The 18,857-nt window shown below is 39.4% G+C and overlaps 2 protein-coding genes across 2 annotated transcripts in view; both read left to right on the top strand.

Moving 5' to 3' along the window:
• Nup155 (nucleoporin 155) overlaps positions 1-791 on the top strand; it is a 52,891-nt gene extending 52,100 nt beyond the window's left edge. The window contains exon 35 of the mRNA XM_048368483.1: positions 588-791. Coding sequence (XP_048224440.1) covers positions 588-726 — 139 coding nt within the window. The 3' untranslated portion in view covers positions 727-791. The remainder of the gene's footprint in view (positions 1-587) is intronic.
• Positions 792-4,162: 3,371 nt separating this feature from the next.
• The window catches only part of Cplane1 (ciliogenesis and planar polarity effector complex subunit 1), an 86,219-nt gene continuing 71,524 nt past the window's right edge, over positions 4,163-18,857 (top strand). The window contains exons 1-9 of the mRNA XM_048368241.1: positions 4,163-4,289; positions 7,661-7,788; positions 9,688-9,823; positions 9,931-10,050; positions 10,912-11,144; positions 12,913-13,019; positions 14,726-14,882; positions 16,096-16,199; positions 17,565-17,747. Of these exons, the coding sequence (XP_048224198.1) occupies positions 7,708-7,788; positions 9,688-9,823; positions 9,931-10,050; positions 10,912-11,144; positions 12,913-13,019; positions 14,726-14,882; positions 16,096-16,199; positions 17,565-17,747 (1,121 nt within the window). The 5' untranslated portion in view covers positions 4,163-4,289; positions 7,661-7,707. The remainder of the gene's footprint in view (positions 4,290-7,660; positions 7,789-9,687; positions 9,824-9,930; positions 10,051-10,911; positions 11,145-12,912; positions 13,020-14,725; positions 14,883-16,095; positions 16,200-17,564; positions 17,748-18,857) is intronic.

Below are 18,857 nucleotides of genomic sequence, written 5' to 3'. Positions count from 1 at the left end.
ACAAGTGAACATAATTTTGTTTTTCAGTTGTTAGAAATTTCTTGTTAGGTGTCAGTGGATCACACCTGTATTCCCAGTTAGTTAGAATCACAGTTTAGCGTCACCCCGGGCAGGAAAATCTGTTCGACTTTTATCTCCAGTTAACTACCAAAAAAGCCAGAAGCTGAGTTGTGGCTCCAGTGGTAGAGCAGTAGCCTTGAGCAAGAAAACCGTCCTGAATTCTAGTCCTGGGACAGGTACATGTAACACACACAAAATCTGCTTTGAATTATTGACCTAGGATTAAGACATTTCGGTTCCCTCTTAGTGATCTCATTGCTATTTTAAGGGTTATTCTCTTGGAAAAGCCAAAAGAATATAAATGAATATTAGGAAGAATCCTCACTATAGTCTTTAAATGGAAAAATGGTTACGTGGCAATTGATCTACAATCAAAGTTTCTTTCTCGATTTTCAAGTATTTGCTTTTTAGTCATGCAATCCTGGAGTTTTATGGGACTATAAGAGTATCAGAAGTTGGGGGAAAACCTTATAGAAGGAAATGTTTCTTAATGTACCGATAATGACTAGGTATCGGTTCCTTTACAGGAGAAGATTTACACATCTGTGCCTGGATGCTGTTTGCGGGTATCTGGTTGAACTTCAGTCAATGAGTTCTTCAGCAACAGTACAAGCTATTACTGGGAATTTTAAATCCCTTCAAGCAAAATTGGAACGGCTTCATTAATTATTGTAGTGTATTTTTACCCGTAAATTTCAGCCTGTAAAATAAAAGCTTAGCTGGGTCCAGATCATCAGGTGTTCTCTATCTAAGAATTTAGGTATAATTTTAATAGAAATATGTTCTTAAAAGTGGCTAATACCTACAAACAGCACATTTGCCAGATGAATTCTTTTTTATGCCTACTGTTTTGTTTTATAGTAGTTTGGGCTGAAGGTATAGCTCAGTGCCCTTGGTTCAGTGTCCAGCACCACATGCACACACACCTAAACAAATGGTTTAAGAAGTAATTGAGATCTTAAGACAAGAACTGAGCAGGTGCTAAACTTAGAACTAAAACCATATACATGAAGATACCCTTTTCCCCTAGTGTCTACCTGGATCTTTATTGGTCTTTTGACAACTGTTTCCACTGGAGCTCTGGGTTTTAGAGTATGCTTCAAGCCATCAGCGGCAGCAGCAGCATTTGGAAACTCATTTAAAAAAGTCATCTTCATCCTCTGGAAATTCTTTTTTTGTTTTTTTTTGCCAGTCCTGGGGCTTGGACTCAGGGCCTGAGCACTGTCCCTGGCTTCTTTTTGCTCAAGGCTAGCACTCTGCCACTTGAGCCACAGCGCCACTTCTGGCCGTTTTCTGTATATGTGGTTGGTGCTGGGGAATTGAACCCAGGACCTCATGTATAGGAGGCAAGCACTCTTGCCACTAGGCCATATCCCCAGCCTGGAAATTCTTTTTTTTTTAAATCTTACCTTCCAAGCACTGGTGGCTCCTGCCTGTGATCCTAGCTCAGGATCTCAGGAGGCTGAGAGCTGAGGATTGTAGTTCAAAGCCAGCCAAGACAAGAAAGTCCATGAGACTCCTGTATCCAATTAAGCACCAAAAAAGCCAGAAGTGAAGCTGTATCTCAAGTGGTAGTGAGCTGGCTTTGAGCAAAAAAGCTCAGGGGCAGCAACTAAGTTCATGCCTTCAGTCTAGCACAAAAAAAAGTCTTACCTCAAACCTGCTGAATAAAAAGCTTTGGAATGAGGTCCAAGTTTTTTGTGTTTAACAACCGTTCCAGGGGATTCCAGTGCATGACAGGTTTGAAAACCACTCCAGGTCCATCTTTTTTTGTAGTGTATGGATTGAGTTCTGATCTTTTCCTTATCAGTAACTACAACATAGGAGTTTTATCCAAATGCACAAAGTGAAAAGCACAGTTTTGGTGGTTTTGTTCTGTTTTCTTTTTCTGCCAGTCCTGGGGCTGGAAACTATCCCTGAGCTTTTGCTCAAGGCTAGCATTCTACCTGTTGAGCCACAGTGCCACTTCCAGCTTTTTCTGTTTATGTGGTACTGAGTAATCGAACCCAGAACCTCGTGCATGCTAGGCAAGCACCCTACCACTAAGCCACCTTCACAGCTTCTTGGTGTTCTAGTTTTTGAATATATTTGTGTATGTGTGTATGTCTGGTGCTGAGGATTGAACCTAGTAGTTGATAGGTAAGCACACCGTTGCTGAGTTATAGCCCTATGCCTTCAATTCATCTTTAGCAACTTGGAATACCTAAACAGTGATTCACATTAATAGCAAGGACAAGTGAGGAGGAAAGAATGAAAGTGACTAGGGCTAACAAAAGAAAAAACATGGACTCTACTCTCCCTTTTATGCGATTGGTCGTACTACTACGTTCTATTTATTACATCACTGGGTGCATGTCTGAAAGTTTTTAAAATACATTTTGAATATATTTTTGCTTTCACGTTTTTCTTTCCCTAAGATTGGATTGCCTCAACATTTTTTCCTCTTAGCTCTCTACAATCTTGTATTGTTTAATAGAATGTCAAAATATTACTCATTTGGTATGACTACCTCATTTCTCCTTTTGATTTTCTTAAGTTTAGCTTTTTTAAAGTATAAAATGAATGTATGCTATGTATTATTGGTTTTGTACATTTGAAATTGTCGTGTTTACTCAAAATGAAGATCTTGCTTAAATGCTGTAATTTAGATGTGCCTCCATTTCTGCTAGAAATACAAACCTTTATCTTCAGGTTGTTTTGAGCATATTTGCACAGCAACATATTACAATATTGAAGGTACATCTTTGAGGGTAGGGGGCTTTTGCGGTACTGGGGATTGAACCTAGAACATTGCACTTGCAGGGCAAGCACTTTTCCACTGAACCTACAGCCCAGCCATTGAAAGTACACCTTTAAAAACAGCTGTAGGTCAAGTCAGGCACCTGTGGCTCACAGGCATGATTGTAGCTTCTCAGGAGGCTGAGATCTGAAGACTGACATTTGAAACTAGCCGGGACAGACAAATCTGAAAGACTTTGACCTCCATTTAAGCACCAAAAATCCGGAAGTGGAGCTGTAGCTCAAGTGGTAGAGGGCCATCCTTTAGTTCAAAAGCTAAGGGACAGCACCCTGAGTCCAAGCCCTCCTACCAGCACACACACACATACACACACACACACACACACACACAGTTAAAAACAACAAAACTTGGCTATGCTATCAACTTATTTGCTGTTTTCACTTCGTTGGTGCCAGGCCACCTAACTGGCTGGGATCATAAGGGGGCATGCCTAGGGCTGTATTTGGCCTGGAAAAGCACTTATGGTGTGTTTTTAAATTTGAATGCCCTACACAGGGGGAGCTGACAGTTCCCCACTCCCCTTCCTCTGCACACTTGCTTTTTCCCCTCTGGTGTTTGTTCCCTGATGCTCTACCATTTGAACCCCAGGTCCTTCAAGGTTTTGTTCATTTTTCACACTGGTTTGCTTTCTGCCTGGGATGACCTGGACCACATTCTTCCTATTTCCACTTGCAGCTTGGAGGAGTAGGGTGAAGTGGAGGGCGGAAGGATCCTGGAGACTCCAGGAGGAGGATGGGGAGGAGTGAGAGAACTGAGGTGGAGGATGGAGGAGCAGGCCCCGGGGAGGCCGGGACACGCTGGAAGGAGGAGGGGGGGGGTGATGGAGGGGAATGGGGAAGGGAAGGCGGGAGGGGCCGACGCCCGCCCCGCCCCGCCCCGCGTCGCACCGCGCGGTCTCCAGGACGCAGCCTCGCGTCGGGGCGGGCGCGGAGCCTCCGCGTCGCACCGAGTTTCCCACCGCGCGCCCGCGTCGCTCGCCGCGCCGGACCTCCCCACGCTGGCGGAGGTAATTCCCCGACTCCCGGCCTCTCCCGCACCCCTCCCCGACCTCCCGCCAGCGCCTGCCTCGCATGGCCGCATTCCCCCCCACCTCCGTCTCTGCGCTCCCTCGCCCGGCCCGTCCCCCGCCGCCCCCACGGCCGAGGCCTGGCGCGCTCCGCCCCGCCCCGGCCTCTCGTACTGGGCCCAGGCCGCCGCGCACCCCCGAGGGCCCGCGCCGCGCCGCGCCGCGCCGCCCGGGGTCCCCGCGGGTCTCTTTGTGTGACTCCGGCCGGGTCGCCGCGCGATCCCTCCTGTGCTTGACCCTCGCAGGCGACGAGTGAGCACTGAGACACGGACGCGATTTGCTAGACTCTTCGGTGGTTGACACCACGGAACAGCTTGAACCACTCACTTGCAGTTGCATTCATGGATTTATTTTAAAATAAAGGTACTGCCCCGGCTCCCTGAATAGCCATAGACTATTTCGTGTGATGGTCATTTTTTATTTCTCTTTGTTTTGTGATGTGTGTTACCTATATCCCTTAGCATCGGTATCTTAAGAGCCGGGGAAATGTGCAGAAAAGTCAGCCTTGCACCCCCCGCCGGTCCTGTGCAGCTCTGCCCTTCGATCTTGAAGTGGTTAACGGGGCCACTTGGTCCTTGGTGACTTAATTGCAAAACTTCACACATGTGGAGTATTTTCAGGCAAATCCCTGGCATAAAAATAAGACAAGTGCAGACTGGGCTTCTCGCATAGGAAACATGAGGACATATTTCTAAAAATCACTGATAGACTCTCATGATTTTTTGAGTCTGTTCAGTTTTCTCCAATGGTCTTTTAAAATAACCTCACATTGTCAGGCACCGGTAGGTAGGTAGCTCATGCCTGTAATCCTAGCTCCTCAGGAGGCTGAGATATTATAGGGTCACAGTTTGAAGCTAACCCATGTAAAAAAGCCCATGGGACTTAACCAGCTAACTGAAAATGGAGCCGTGATGTACTTGGTAGAAGCCAGAAACTGAGTTCAAAACAAACAGAACCCTCACAACTAACAACCTGGAAATAGTCTCTGACTTACAGAAATTAGTATTTTGCAACTATAGTGCAAAGAACTTTAGTCATAAACAACTTAATAAATGAAAAACAGTTTCCTGTATCCCTGAATGTCAGTGTGATAGTCTGTAAATAAGGACATTCTCCTACCTGGCTGTAGGACAACCTCTAAAATGAGAAAACTACATTACTTAACCACCATTTAATCCTGTTTTTCTTCCTATGTGTTTTTCTTCCAGTAGTCCAATATTATCCCTATAATGATAAAGTTTATAAATTACTCATTGCATTTAATATCTAGTCTTCTCTTGCCTTCTATGAACTTGACGCTTTTTTTTTTTCCTATCCTGGGGCTTGAACTGTTTTTTTTGTTTTTTTTTTTTGGCCAGTCCTGGGCCTTGGACTCAGCGCTTGAGCACCATCCCTGGCTTCTTTTTGCTCAAGGCTAGCACTCTGCCACCTGAGCCACAGCGCCCCTTCTGGCCGTTTTCCATATATGTGGTGCTGGGGAATCGGAACAGCCCCCGGCTTGAACTCTTGAACTGTGGGCCTGGGCACTGTCCCTGAACCTGTTTGTGTTCAAGGATAGCACTTTAGCACTTGAGCCACAGCACCACTCTGGCTTTTTCTGAGTAGTTTATTGGAGATAAGAATCTCATGGACTCTTTTTTCTTTTTTTTTTTTTCTCTTTTGTCCATCTTGAGGCTTGAACTCAATGCCTGAGTGCCGTCTCTGAGCTCTTTTGCTCAAGGTTAGAGCACTTTGAGCCATAGGGCCACTTACTTACCTTGTCACTTTTGATAATTTCTTTTATAGAATGTCCCTCCATGTGGACACACTTGATTTTTGTGTGAGAGTGTGTGTGTGTGTGTGATTAGAGTCAGGTTATGTACTTTTAGCACATCACAGCTGGGTGGAGTGTGATCTCCTTCCATTTTTCTTATGTCTGATGATGTTCATTTTGACCATTTAATTTAGTGGAGTTTGCCTGGCTCTTAGAAATACCCTGTTTTGTCAAATGTTCCATTTCCTATTTTCATCCATCAATATGATTTTGCCTTGAGTTCATACTGTCCTCATTTTAGTCAGTGAGATTCCTTTTCAAGAATGATTTCTGTGTGGTATGCCTATAATCCTAGCTACTTAGAAGACTGAGATCTGAGGATCATGGCTGGCTCAATGCTAGTCTGGGCCCATATCTATGAGAATCTTATCAACAATTAAAAGGCCAGATGTGGAGGGGTGGCTCAAGTGGTAGAGTACCAGCCTTGAACAAAGAAGTCAAGTGAGAGCCTGAATTCAAGCCTCCTGTACCAGCCAGCACCAAAGAGACAGAGAGAGAAGAGAGAGAAGTGAATGATTTCTGTGTCTCTTTGGGATCCAGAAGCTCATGCTTCCAAGGTTCTTCTATCACTGAGCCATTCTTTCAAGTTTATGTTCCACCCTGCTCTGCTCTGACTCTATGTGTACTTGGGGCACACCACTTGAATGTCTTTTTCACTCTTATTTGGCTCTAACCACAACCCACAACCATCCTTCACACTCAGTGGGCAGGCTTTCCAAGTATCTCTCAGTTCATCTTGTCTTAGGATTTCATTATTTGTGTGCCTGTGTGTGTGTATGCACCCATGTTAGGGCTTGAACTCGGGGCTTTGGTGTCATCCCTGAGATTTTTTTGCTCAAGGCTAGTGTGCTCACACTTAAGCACATCTCCACTTTTTGGCTTTTTGGTGGTTAATTGTAGATAAGTTTCACACTTTTCTGCTCAGGCTGACTTTGAACCATTATCCTCAGATCTATGCCTCCCGAGTAACTAGGATTACAGGTGAGAGTCAAGAGTGAGCTTCATCAGATTTCTCTTTTAATTTTTTTTTTTTGCCAGTCCTGGGCCTTGAACTCAGGGCCTGAGCACTATCCCTGGCTTCTTTTTGCTCAAGGCTAGTGCACTGCCACCTTGAGCCACAGTGCCACTTCTGGCCATTTTCTACATATGTGGTGCTGAGGAATCGAACTCAGGGTTTCATGTATACGAGGCAAGCACTCTTGTCACTAGATTGTATTCCCAGCTCCAGATTTCACTTTTATAGGAGCCAGTTTAGACATTTTTGCAGTTTAGGCTGAGGGTAGGATGACTGTTTACTTGGTTATTGGGTCTTCTTGACTATCATTCTGGGAGCCAGGTAGAAACTGTACTACCTTTATAACTTAGCTTTTGAAAATGCATAGTATTACATTGATTGTACTGTCTTGGTCAAATCAGTCATAAAATCTGGCCCAGCTTCAAAGGGAGAGGCAAGAGACCACAGTACTAAATGGGAGAAGTATCAAAGTTACACACGAGGCCTGTGAGGTAGGAGGTGTGGCCAACTCTGCAAAATACAGTCTGACTACTGAGAAAGGCAAATCACATAGAAACTTATTTATTAGGATCCTTCCTTGGAAGTGGCACTGTGGTTCAAGTGGTAGAGTGCCTAGTGATAAGCACAAAGAGGCCCAATGCGTAGGCCCTGAGTCCAAGCTCCAGGACCAGCAAAAACAAAAAGATCCTTCCTAGATTTATCCTCATTGTCTGAAAGGTAACTTGTAAAGCAAATACATTTTGTCTGAGTGGTCCAGATGCAAGTTGCTATTACCAACTTTTTAACTTAAAAACAGTTAATTTGAGTTGTTGACAAAGTAATTTTTATATTTATAAATTTATTCTAATTCATAATTCTTAAAATGTTTGGTAAATATTATGTGCTCTTTATTACTATTACTTACAGCATGTTCTCATGGTTTTGCTTAATTCATCATTGATATCTTTCCAAGCATGGAAATAAGATTAGAAATTTTGACATCAACAAGTATCAAACAGAAAAAACCCTGGCCAAGAATTTCCTGGTTGGGACAGGTAAGTTTTACTTAATTTGTACCCATTTAATATATATTACATGTGTGTGTGTTTTTTCTGTAAAATGTAGGTATACTCTGTAACCTAAATGAAAAAACATGATATTTGGAAGGTTACCTGCCTTCTAAACAGGTTGTTTTGTCTTTTGATGTGTTTGAATTACAATGAGGAAGTTAGCTTTTCCAGAAAGTTTTAGTGGTCTGTTTAGAAGAAAGTTTTTAGCTTTCAAAAAAATTTATTTTCGGGCTGGGGATATGGCCTAGTGGCAAGAGAGCTTGCCTCGTATACATGAGGCCCTGGGTTCGATTCCCCAGCACCACATATACAGAAAACGGCCAGAAGTGGCGCTGTGGCTCAAGTGGCAGAGTGCTAGCCTTGAGCAAAAGGAAGCCAGGGACAGTGCTCAGGCCCTGAGTCCAAGGCCCAGGACTGGCCAAAAAAAAAAAAAAAAATTATTTTCATATTATGTTTAAATAGGTTTGAGGTGGCATATGTTAAATCAGAATGTTCAATCTCCTGAACTTCTACTAGAATAGTCACGTGAAGTGTGTCACGTGAAGTGTTTCTTTCTGTTGTCACACAGAGAAATTCCATTATATGTATGTATCTACACATATACCCATGTGCATCCACATATACATAAACACACATACATATAGGTCATTTATAACATATGAATAAACGTTATATGCATGTATGTGTACATATTTTATAGGATCTATTAGTTTGTTGGAGGACACCTGGGCTGTTTCCATAACTTTGCTATTGGCAGCAATGAACACGGTGCCAAGAGGCTTTACTGTATCCTGACTTGTAAATGCCCTGGATTGATACTTCTAGATTGTAGAATAATTCTATGTTTAGTTTTTTACAAGAATTTCCAAACTGCTTCCATAGTCATTGTACTAGTTTCCATTCCTGGCAATAGTGTAATAGGGTTTCTTTTTTCTCACATCACTGATAGATGGTCATTCTTACTGAGGCACAATGGAATCTCAAGAGTTGTTTTGCATTTCACCACTGCCTTTTTTAAGACTCACATGCATTTTTCAGTGAAAGTGTTTATGAATTCCCAAAGTCATATACATTGTAATCAAAGTAAATAATATATAAACACTTGCTCATTCTATTATTAACAATTAGAGATTAAAAATTAAGATAACTGCTGGGTGCTCGGTGGCTCACACCTGTAATCCTAGCTACTCAGGAGGCTGAGATCTGATGATTGAGGTTCAAAGCCAGCCCGGGGAGGAAAGTCCAGGAGACTCTTGTCTCCACTTAACCACCAGAAAACTGGAAGTGGCAATGTGGCTCAAGTGTTAGAGCACTAGCCTTGAGCTGAATTTTTTTTTGGCCAGTCCTGGGCCTTGAACTCAGGGCCTGGGCACTGTCCCTGGCTTCTTTTTCCTCAAGGCTAGCACTCTGCCACTTGAGCCATAAGTGCTACTTCTGGCTGTTTTCTATATATGTGGTGCTGAGGAATTGAACTCAGGGCTTCGTGTATATGAGGCAAACACTATTGCTGCTAGGCCATATTCCCAGCCCCAAAATAAAAATTTAAGATAACCTAGTTTGGGCTAGATAAATTGGAAGGCATGCCTATGAAGTTAAATTTTAAAGAAAGCTTAATGTAGGCCATTAGGTCACCTCACTTAGTAATTCTAAAGAGATGTTTTATTTATTTTTGGTGTTGGGACTAGAACCCAGAGAAGCACTCTACCACTGAGCTACACTCCCAGCCTGCAAGTTTTAGATAGAATGACAAATTTTTAGCATACTGTAGGATGTAACCTTACTATGGTATAAATGTTATTTTGTTTTCCTTTCTGGCATAATTTAGCCAAGAGGTTGAATTAACTTCTGGGATCACTTAAGTCTTTTACATGTTTTTTCTCTTAGGCAAATGAAGGCGTTTTTCTTTTGGATGATAAATTCATAAATGAAATTAATTTGGTATCAGGAAGAACAAAGAAGAAGATTCCTAGTCTACAGCCCTTTTTGAAGGATATTTTCGTCCTGTCAACATCTAGTAATGGTTAAGTAATACTTGCATTGTCAAAAGACTAGACTAGTGTGGTTTTAGTGATTTAGAGTGATAGTAAGGGAGATCTGAGACTAAGAATCCCCTTTATTTTTTAACAGATGCCTGGCTGGCTGGAGTGCTCACTACAGGAGAGCTTTTCCTTTGGAACAAAGATGAAGATTGCTTGAAAACTATACAAGTAACTGAAAAGCCTAAAGAAGTGATTAGAGCTACAGTAGGTGGGCAGTTTTTGTTTAAATTGGCTTAAATGAGAAAAACAGAAAGAAAATAGAATGAAATATTTTCCTGTTGCTGTTTTGCAAATGTTGTTCTGTATGTAGGTAACTGAGTGTGTATTTCTATTTATTTATATGTTTTAAACTTTTTGGAGGTTTTTTTTTTCTTAATCTGTGGTACTTAGGTTCATTGTGAAGAAGAAGAAAAGTCTGGCATGCCTAACACTGCTCTAATAACAATTGGTTCCTAATGTCAAATAATGAATATTTGATATGTGTTACTACTACTTGTACTCTTTTTTTACTTGACTCTACTTTTTATTAGTATTTAAGGTATTTAACCTCTACAAAGCTCTTATTTCTGATAAAAAGAAATGACCATAGCAATAACCAGTTGATAGAGTTGGTGTAAAATTAAATATTTTCCCCTCTATAATGCCTACTTATTAGCTAAGTTTAAGTTAAAATGCAAGGTAAATTTTCTAATAATACTTACGTATTAGTTGTGATATTGTCATACATGCATGTAGTATACTCTAATGATCAAATTTACACCTCCTGTCACTTTCCTTCAACTTTTCTCATTCCTCTGCTTAAAACAATTTTGCAAATTTTGCTGTTCTATTTTCATAAAAAAATATATAAAGTTCTTTGAATATTTTTACCCTCTCTTTCACTCTTCTTCCCATTCATATTCACCCCAACAGAACCTTAGTTTACATTCCTGTCATTCATTTATTTGTTCTTTTCATTTACTGCTAGCACCTCACGTTTGAGAACTTGAATGGTAGCATAATTTAAACTGTATGCTTTCTTGAGAGAATTCAGACTTTAAAGGTTTAATTATTCTTATTATTTTCTTAGAAAACTCTTTGAGATTATACTTGTATGTGTCTGGAAATGGGAAAAGAGTTCTCTTTGTAACACCTTCTGGAAGCATCTTTCTTTGGGAATATTTGGAGTCAAAGAATATCTTCTCTTCGAAAAGCCTCGCACTCGTGGGTCAGTGGTTCCAAATCATGCCTGAAGAAGCAGTTCTTTTGCCTTCCACTGAAGATAAAGAAGCTGTAGTGAATGCTGTTTTTATAAAAAATGAGGTAAAATCCAAATGAAACAGAATGTGGCAGAAGTTGAGTTCCTGGGCTCTAAGTTGACTGTGTTTGAAAAGCTGCTTAGTGGGGGTTTTGGCATAGTTATATGTCTCTAATCCCTACTCATTGTTGCAGTAGTTGTAAATGTACTATATTGAAAAGGTATTGTATTGTGATACAATATTTTTAAGTATAATATTTTAAAAATATCTTTAAATACAATATGTTTAAAATATATTAAAGTAGTTTGGCAGTAGGACTTCATTTCCTTTTCCCTCACTTAAAATATAACTTGTTTTGTAACTTATTAATTTAGAACTAGTGATATTTAATAATAGAAATAATATATTCGTTAACTAGAAATGAAATATTAAAAATAGCTTCATGGTAATTTATATGGGCCAACAGCTGCTATTACCTACTTTTCTTTTGTTGGAAGCCTACATTTTGAAGCTCTGTTATTACCTGGTTTGGGGTAGTAGACCAGTATAAATAATATAAAATTATAAAAGGAGAGAGAAATAACTTAAGTTTCTTTTAAATTATAGCCACAATAAATAATAAAGCCTCCTTTTAAAACAACTTTTATTGAGCCTAGGTACTGGTGGCTTACACCTATAGTCTTAGCTACTCAGGAGACTGAGATCTGAGGATCATGGTTGGAAGCCAGAGTAGACAGGAAAGTCTGTGAGACTTGTATCTCTAGCCACCAACAAGCCAGAATTGGAGGCTCAAATGGTAAAGCAATAAACTTCAACAAACAAACCTTAGGGACAGCACCTAGGCTGTGACTTCAAGCCCACAACCAATATGAACCAAACAAACAAATTTATTGAGACAGTGTGTATACATCTTATGGGGAGCATTGTAATACTTTAATACATTATATAATAATACCACCAGGCTAATAAGCATTTTCCCTTCAAATATTAATACTATATTATTTTTGGAATTTTATACTCTTTTAGTTCATTTTAAAATATATCTTAAGTGTTAATCAGTAGTTTCTCTACTGTACTATAGAAAAATAATAAGTATTTCTTTTCTGTGTTTGGTTCCTCTCATTGAGTTCCTTAATAGAATAAACTATAATCTGAGATGCTGGGTTATAGCTCATTAGGAAGTCACAGCTTAGCATTCTGAGTTCTTCCTCATTACCAAAGTATCTCCCAAAACAAAACCCTCAAATCTACAACCTGATTTTTCTGTTTGGGACCTATCTCAGCTCAAAAAAAGAAAAGAAAGACTTAGTCTTTTTTTTTTTTTTTTTTTGGCTAGTCCTGGGCCTTGAACTCAGGGCCTGAGCTCTGTCCCTGGCTTCTTTTTGCTCAAGGTTAGTACTCTGCCACTTGAGCCACAGCACCACTTCTATATATGTGGTGCTGAGGAATCGAACCCAGGGCTTCATGTATACGAGACAAGCACTCTTGCCACTATGCCATATTCCTAGCCCAAGACTTAGTCTTTAGTGTAATGTTAGAAATAAAAATAAAAACTGGGAGAGAACAAGGGAAAGAGTGGTATTGTCCAAAAAGAAATGTACTCTTTACCTGACTTATGTAACTGTAACCCTTCTGTATATCACCTTTATAGTAACAATAAAAAGAATTAAAAAGAAGACAGGGCTGTGGCTAAAAAACCAAAAGAAGATAAAAATGTAAGCAGGGTCCTGATAGTTTTTCATTTGTTTTACTTATTATGAGAAATATATTTTGTGTATCATGGCTTCCTTTCAAATTAATTTTATATCAAAGTATATTAATTTTATCTACAGTTATTAGGAGACTGCTGCCTGTGTTCATTTACTTTTTATTCTGGGGAATGCCTGAAGTTAACATTTCTAGCGATTTGGTGGCATGAGAATGTATTTACACCTGTAAGGTGAGGTAAACGTTTCATTCTCCCTATTTTCTATCCCTTGTAAAATATTATAGTCAAGGAAAGTATAGTAATAATATTATTACTCAGGAAAGAGACTGAGCAGGAAGGTAGAGAGAGTTCAAAGTCATCCTGGACTATGTAGAGAGTTTGAGACCAGCCTCGGCTGTAGCAAGATCCTGTCTCAGAAACAAAAATAGGCCAGGTGCGAGTGGCTCATGTCTATTATACTTGCTACTAAGGAGGTTAAGGCATGGAGAATCAGGATGTGAAGCCAGCCAGGCAGAGACTGATCTGCAGGACTTTATCTCCAATTCACCAGCAAAAGTCAGAGTTTGAGGTATGGTTCAAGTGATAGAGTGCTCGCCATGAGGCAAGCAGGCCAAGTGAGTTTGAGGCCTTTGATTTCAAGTACCAGTACCAGGTCCCCGTGTGGTGTCCCTCTCCCCACAAAATGAGTGGAAAGTGTGGCTTATGCAGTAGAACACCTGCCTCGCAGGCATAAACTTCAAGCTCTAGTATGGCCAAAAGAAAATATATCCAAAACTAAAAAAGAACAAAAAATACTATCACCTTTTGCCATGTATACCTTAACATTTTGAAATGTTACAGTGAATTTTAGTAGGCTTTATAGATTTTTTTTCTGAAATTTCATTTAAAATGTTTAATGTAGAAATTTTGCTTATGGCTAGTGCTCTACCACTTAAGCTTGACTCTACTTCTGGCCATTTGTCTGTGTTAGAATAGACAAATCTGTGAACTATTTTATTTCCAATTAAGCAGCAAAAGGCCAGAGAAGTAATGGCCGAAATAAAGAATTTCAGGGACTTGTCTCTTTCAACTAGCATATGGCTTTGATCTACAGTTCTCAGATCTCAGCCCTAGATCTCAGACGGGAGCCACCAGCACCAGGCTTAAGCAACTTTTTTATGTCAACAGTATTGAAGACAAATTGCATAAAGTAAAAAGAGCAAACCTTTTCACTGTTAGTTTCCAGGCAAGACAAGGTATAAGTATATAGCACAGGCTGGTCACAAACTTAAGATCCTCCTGAGTGAAAATGAATAAATCTTAAAGGTACAGCTAGGTAGACCTTGATAATATATATGCTTATGTATAATAAGTGCCTAATAACATCTATACTCATATGACATGTAGTAAATTGACACAGTCCAAAGAGTTCTCACTCTACTATTTTTCACAATTTCATTACCACATATTAATTATACAAAATAATGGCTTTCCTTTTTTCCCTTCTCCTCTCCTCTCCTCTGTTTATCTCCATCTCCCTCTTTCCCTTCTCTCTTTTTCTTTTGTTCCTCCTCTCACCCGCCTCTCCCTCTGCCTCTTCCTCTCCCTCTCTCCTTCGAATTAAAACCAAGGCTTAGTCTCTAAGAGTGTCTCTGTAGATTTAGGTGTACTCCTCAAGTTTTTGCAATGAACTCCGTATCAGTTTCAAAGTTACGATGTGAGTTGGGCTTAGCGGATTATGCCTGTGGTCCTAGCTACTTGGGAAGCTGAGGCAGGAGTATTGATTGAGCCCAGGAGTTCTAGGCCAGCCTGGGTAACATGGCAAGACCTCATCTGAGGAACAAATAATAAATAAAAAACAAGTAAAGGAAAACTACAGTGCTTTTATTTTTTTAAGAAAATATTAAAATACAGTTTTACAGTGCTTTTAATGTTCAATTATTTTATTATTTTCTTAGTTCATTGCCATTCCATGTTCATTGGGCACAACAAAACTGCCTTCTTTGTAGTCTAAATCCTAAATGTGAATCAGTAAAGTCAAGAGGAGCTCTGATTTCTGCCCTTTCAAGAGATGGCCTTACCCTTGCAGTAACTTTAAATCAGAAAGACCCAAAGGTCAGTAAATATGGTCTATCATGAAAAGGAATCTAGAAAAGAGGGAATTTATTCTAATTTTGAGTTTTCATTTTTCTTGAAGGTAGTTTTCTTTCAGTGTCGTTAATGCTATTTTTATGTTCTTTAAATTGGTGTTTCAGTTCACTGGGGATTGCTAAAGTTATTTAAATTAGCTACCATAATGTCTAGATGTTGGTTTTTTTTAAATGAAGATAAAGCCAGGCTGGTGGTGCAGGCCTGTAATTCCAGCACTCAGGAGGCTGAAGAAAGTTGATCATCAGTTGGAGGTCAGCCTGGCTTGCTTAGTGATGTAGAGGCCGGTGTGGGCTACATAGTAATAGTAGTCTCTCTCTCTCTCTCTCTTTTTTTTTTTTTTTTTGGCCAGTCCTGGGCCTTGGACTCAGGGCCTGAACACTGTCCCTGGTTTCTTTCTGCTCAAGGCTAGCACTCTGCCACTTGAGCCACAGTGCCACTTCTGGCCATTTTTCTTCTATATATGTGGTGCTGGGGAATCGAACCCAGGGCTTCATGAATACAAAGCAAGCACTCTTGCCACTAGGCCATACTCCCAGCCCAATAGTAGTCTCAATAATGATACATTTTAAGAAGCAAAAAGAGGATCATGCACTTGTGGCTCATGCCTATAATCCTAGCTATTCGGGAGGCTGAGATCTGAAGATTGCAGTTCAAAACTAGCCCAGGCAGAAAAGTCCATGACACTGTTATCTCCAACAAAATATTCAGAAAAAGCCAGAAATGGCTTTGTGGCTCAAGTGGTAGAGTACTAGCAAAAGAAACTCCCAGGACCAGCCCCCCCCGCAAAAAAAAGTGAAAAGAGGATAAAGATAAATAAAGGAGGAAAGGAGCCAGGTGCCGTGGAACATAGCATGTATTATTTCAGCTAATTGGAAGTTAAAAACAGGAAGACAATACGTTTGAGGCTGTTTTAGGCAACTTAGTGAAAGGAGAGAAAGAGAGAGAGAGAGAGAGGGAGGGAGGGAGGGAGGGAGGGAACCGAAGTAACCATAGGAAATGATGTTTCTAAGGTACAATAGAAAAAATAATAGAGTTATAGAGCTATAGGTGTCAACATTGACCAGTTAAAGAAGATTCCCTATATACTTTATTAATATAATAATAGATCTCTTGAATAATTGTAAGTAATGATACAGTAAAATAATTTTAATGACCTCGTGGTCTTTTTTCCTTCTAGGCAACTCAGGTATTATTTATAAATACAGTGAATTTTGTCACTCTCTGTGGAAGTCTTAAAGGATGTAGCAATAAGAATCCTGTGGTACCGGCTACACTTCTCAGGTATGAAATCATGAATTTCTGACTAGTACTTTTATTTTCCATAACTTAAGAAATTTATGGCTTTAATAGTTTTGTAAGTATCATTTGAAGGAGGGATAGCAAGGAATGAAAGTTAATGCTAGTACTTTTGCTTGGTAAATTCTAAAAGGTGCTTTTTATAAAGAAAACATGTAGGATATGAGACAGACATATATATGTATATATATACATGCATATATATATTCACTTTCTTTTAATTTTTGTGAGGGAGAAGAGAGAGAGGATTTTCCAACATGACCCATGTTGGGCTTGAATTTGAAATTCTCCTGCCTCAGCCTCCCAAGTGCTAGAGTTATAGAAATGTATAATCACATTCCGCCCTCTCATTACTTTTATATCTTTGTAGGAAAAATCGAATCCAGAGTAGATAGATCAATATTAAATTTCATTGGACAGGCTAAAATGAACAGGCCTAAGCAGGAAACACATTGTTCCCTTGGGAAGGCTGAGATAGGGATGAATAGCAGCACTGGTGGTATGAGCTACTAGTAGGATCTATGTAAGACTAGAAAGTATAAATCTCCTTTTACAGGGCATGGGTATCTCACATTTGTAATTCTAGTTATCCTAGTTAGGATAATGATTCAAGTCTTATCCAAGTCTTAACTCCTTAGATTGTTTGTTGTTTTTTTTAAATTTACGTTTATTGTCAAGGGGATGTACAGAGGGGTTACAGTTATATAAGGTGGTAGTGAGTACATTTTTTTTCAAACTTGCTACCCCTCCCTCAAGCTTGCTAGGTTCTTATCTTGAAAATAACCAACAAAAAGCTGAGCTGAAGGTCTTGTTCAAGTAGTACAAGACCAGCTGAGCAAGAACAAGGTCTTGAGTTCAAACCATCATACCACGAAAAGCAAAACAAAACAAAAAATCAGCAAACAAACCAGAAGTATTAAGAGTGACAGCTTTGGAAGAAGCAGATGCTGGTGCAAAGGACTCCAGCAAGCTCCGGCATGGTTTTGAAATCTGTGAATGGATCTGGATCGTGGAGTCTAGAAAAATTCCAATTTATTCTAATTAAAATGGGAATGACAAGACAGCTCAATTCCGGCAGTATATTCATTTCTGAATTGCCTAAAAATATAAAGGTGTTTCTAATTGAAGCATTGTTGTAGTATCTATGAATGCTTAAAATTCATTAGTAAAATTCACATAATGTATGTAACAGTTGCCTACCACCCCTATTTCATTGTGACAAGCTCACGCACGTATATGACATACTCTGTTGTCATGTTTTGAAGTGTTTCAACCTTGCTTGATACAGTTTATTATAAATTGTCAAAGAGATTGTAGAATCCTTCATAACATGTCTCTTGCCCTTTCTAGGTCCTATTGGGTGGGCGACATCAGCTGGACACACAATAGTCTTTTTCTGGCTTGTGTGTTAAAACGTGGCTCCCTGGTTTTATTGACTTGCCTAGGTGAATTGCTAACATTAGTTACATTTGGGTGCTCTATAGAACTTGGACCAGCAGAATTTATTCCTCTTCATCCACTAATTACATATAGGTGAGACATTTAAATTGCTTTAGTTTGTTTGCAGATGCTCTCTTTTGAGATACTGCTTTTACTATGTGTGTTTTTTTTAAAACATAATATTGTCTGCCAAATTATCTTTTTCTTTCTTTGGGTCTGTCATCTCAATATCTGTTTCTTATTTATAGTTTTTTTCTATTTCTTTTTGTGGCTTAATCCTGGTGAAAATTTGCCATTGTGACTATGTAAGTATAAGCTCTTTAAATATTCAGTAGTCCTAAATATTCTTCTTTAGAAAAAAGATGATAAAATATGATTTGATATTTATCCTTATAAAAAAATAACCCTTTCAATAAGTTAATTACTCATAACTGACCTGACTCATGGATTTTACTGTTTTGCAAAGGGCAAAAGTTGTTGCTAATGGATACAAGACTTTAGAATTTAGCCATATTTTAATTTTAAATTGTGAGATGAGATAGCAGTTTAACTTTGAAACCACACAGATCAAATACTGTTTTCCTACCTATTACTTGTGTGGCTAAGTTATTCTTTGAGTTTCTATTTCTTTTACTGTGAAATGAGTTTGACAGTAAGTGTCTTTTAGGGCTGAGGGAATTATGTAAAGTAATATATAATTATAAGTCATTAAGCATAGTTTTAAAGTATGTGATCAGGAACTTTTAAGTATTGATGTTGATTGCATTATATTGTATATAGATAGACATGAATAGAGAGCTATTTTTAGAACAAAATAGGCAAACTGAGGTGAAGAAACTGAGGTGGTTGTCTCCTTTGTAAAAGTTATTTTTACATTGGGCACTGGTGGCACATGCCTATAATTCCAGCTACTCAGGAGACTGAGATCTAAGGATTATGATTCAAAGCCAGCCCAGGCCGACAGATCTGAGAGACTCTTCAGTTAACCACCAAAAAGCTGGAAGTAGAGCTGTGGCTCGAGTGGTAGAGTGCTGTCCTTTAGCAAAAAAGCTAAAGAATAGCACCCAGGCCCTGAGTTCAAGCCCCAGTACTGGCACACACGCACACACACACACACACACATTTTTTTTCTTACATTCTATGTTAGTAAGTACTAGAATTTCTTCACATTCTTCTATACTAATATTTTAGGGACTGTCAATA

This window comes from Perognathus longimembris, chromosome 19, assembly GCF_023159225.1.
Source record: "Perognathus longimembris pacificus isolate PPM17 chromosome 19, ASM2315922v1, whole genome shotgun sequence".
In the NCBI taxonomy this organism is placed as follows: Eukaryota; Metazoa; Chordata; class Mammalia; order Rodentia; family Heteromyidae; genus Perognathus; species Perognathus longimembris.
The sequence above is the reverse complement of the archived record's forward strand: the minus strand, read 5'-3'. Positions and strand labels throughout refer to the sequence as shown.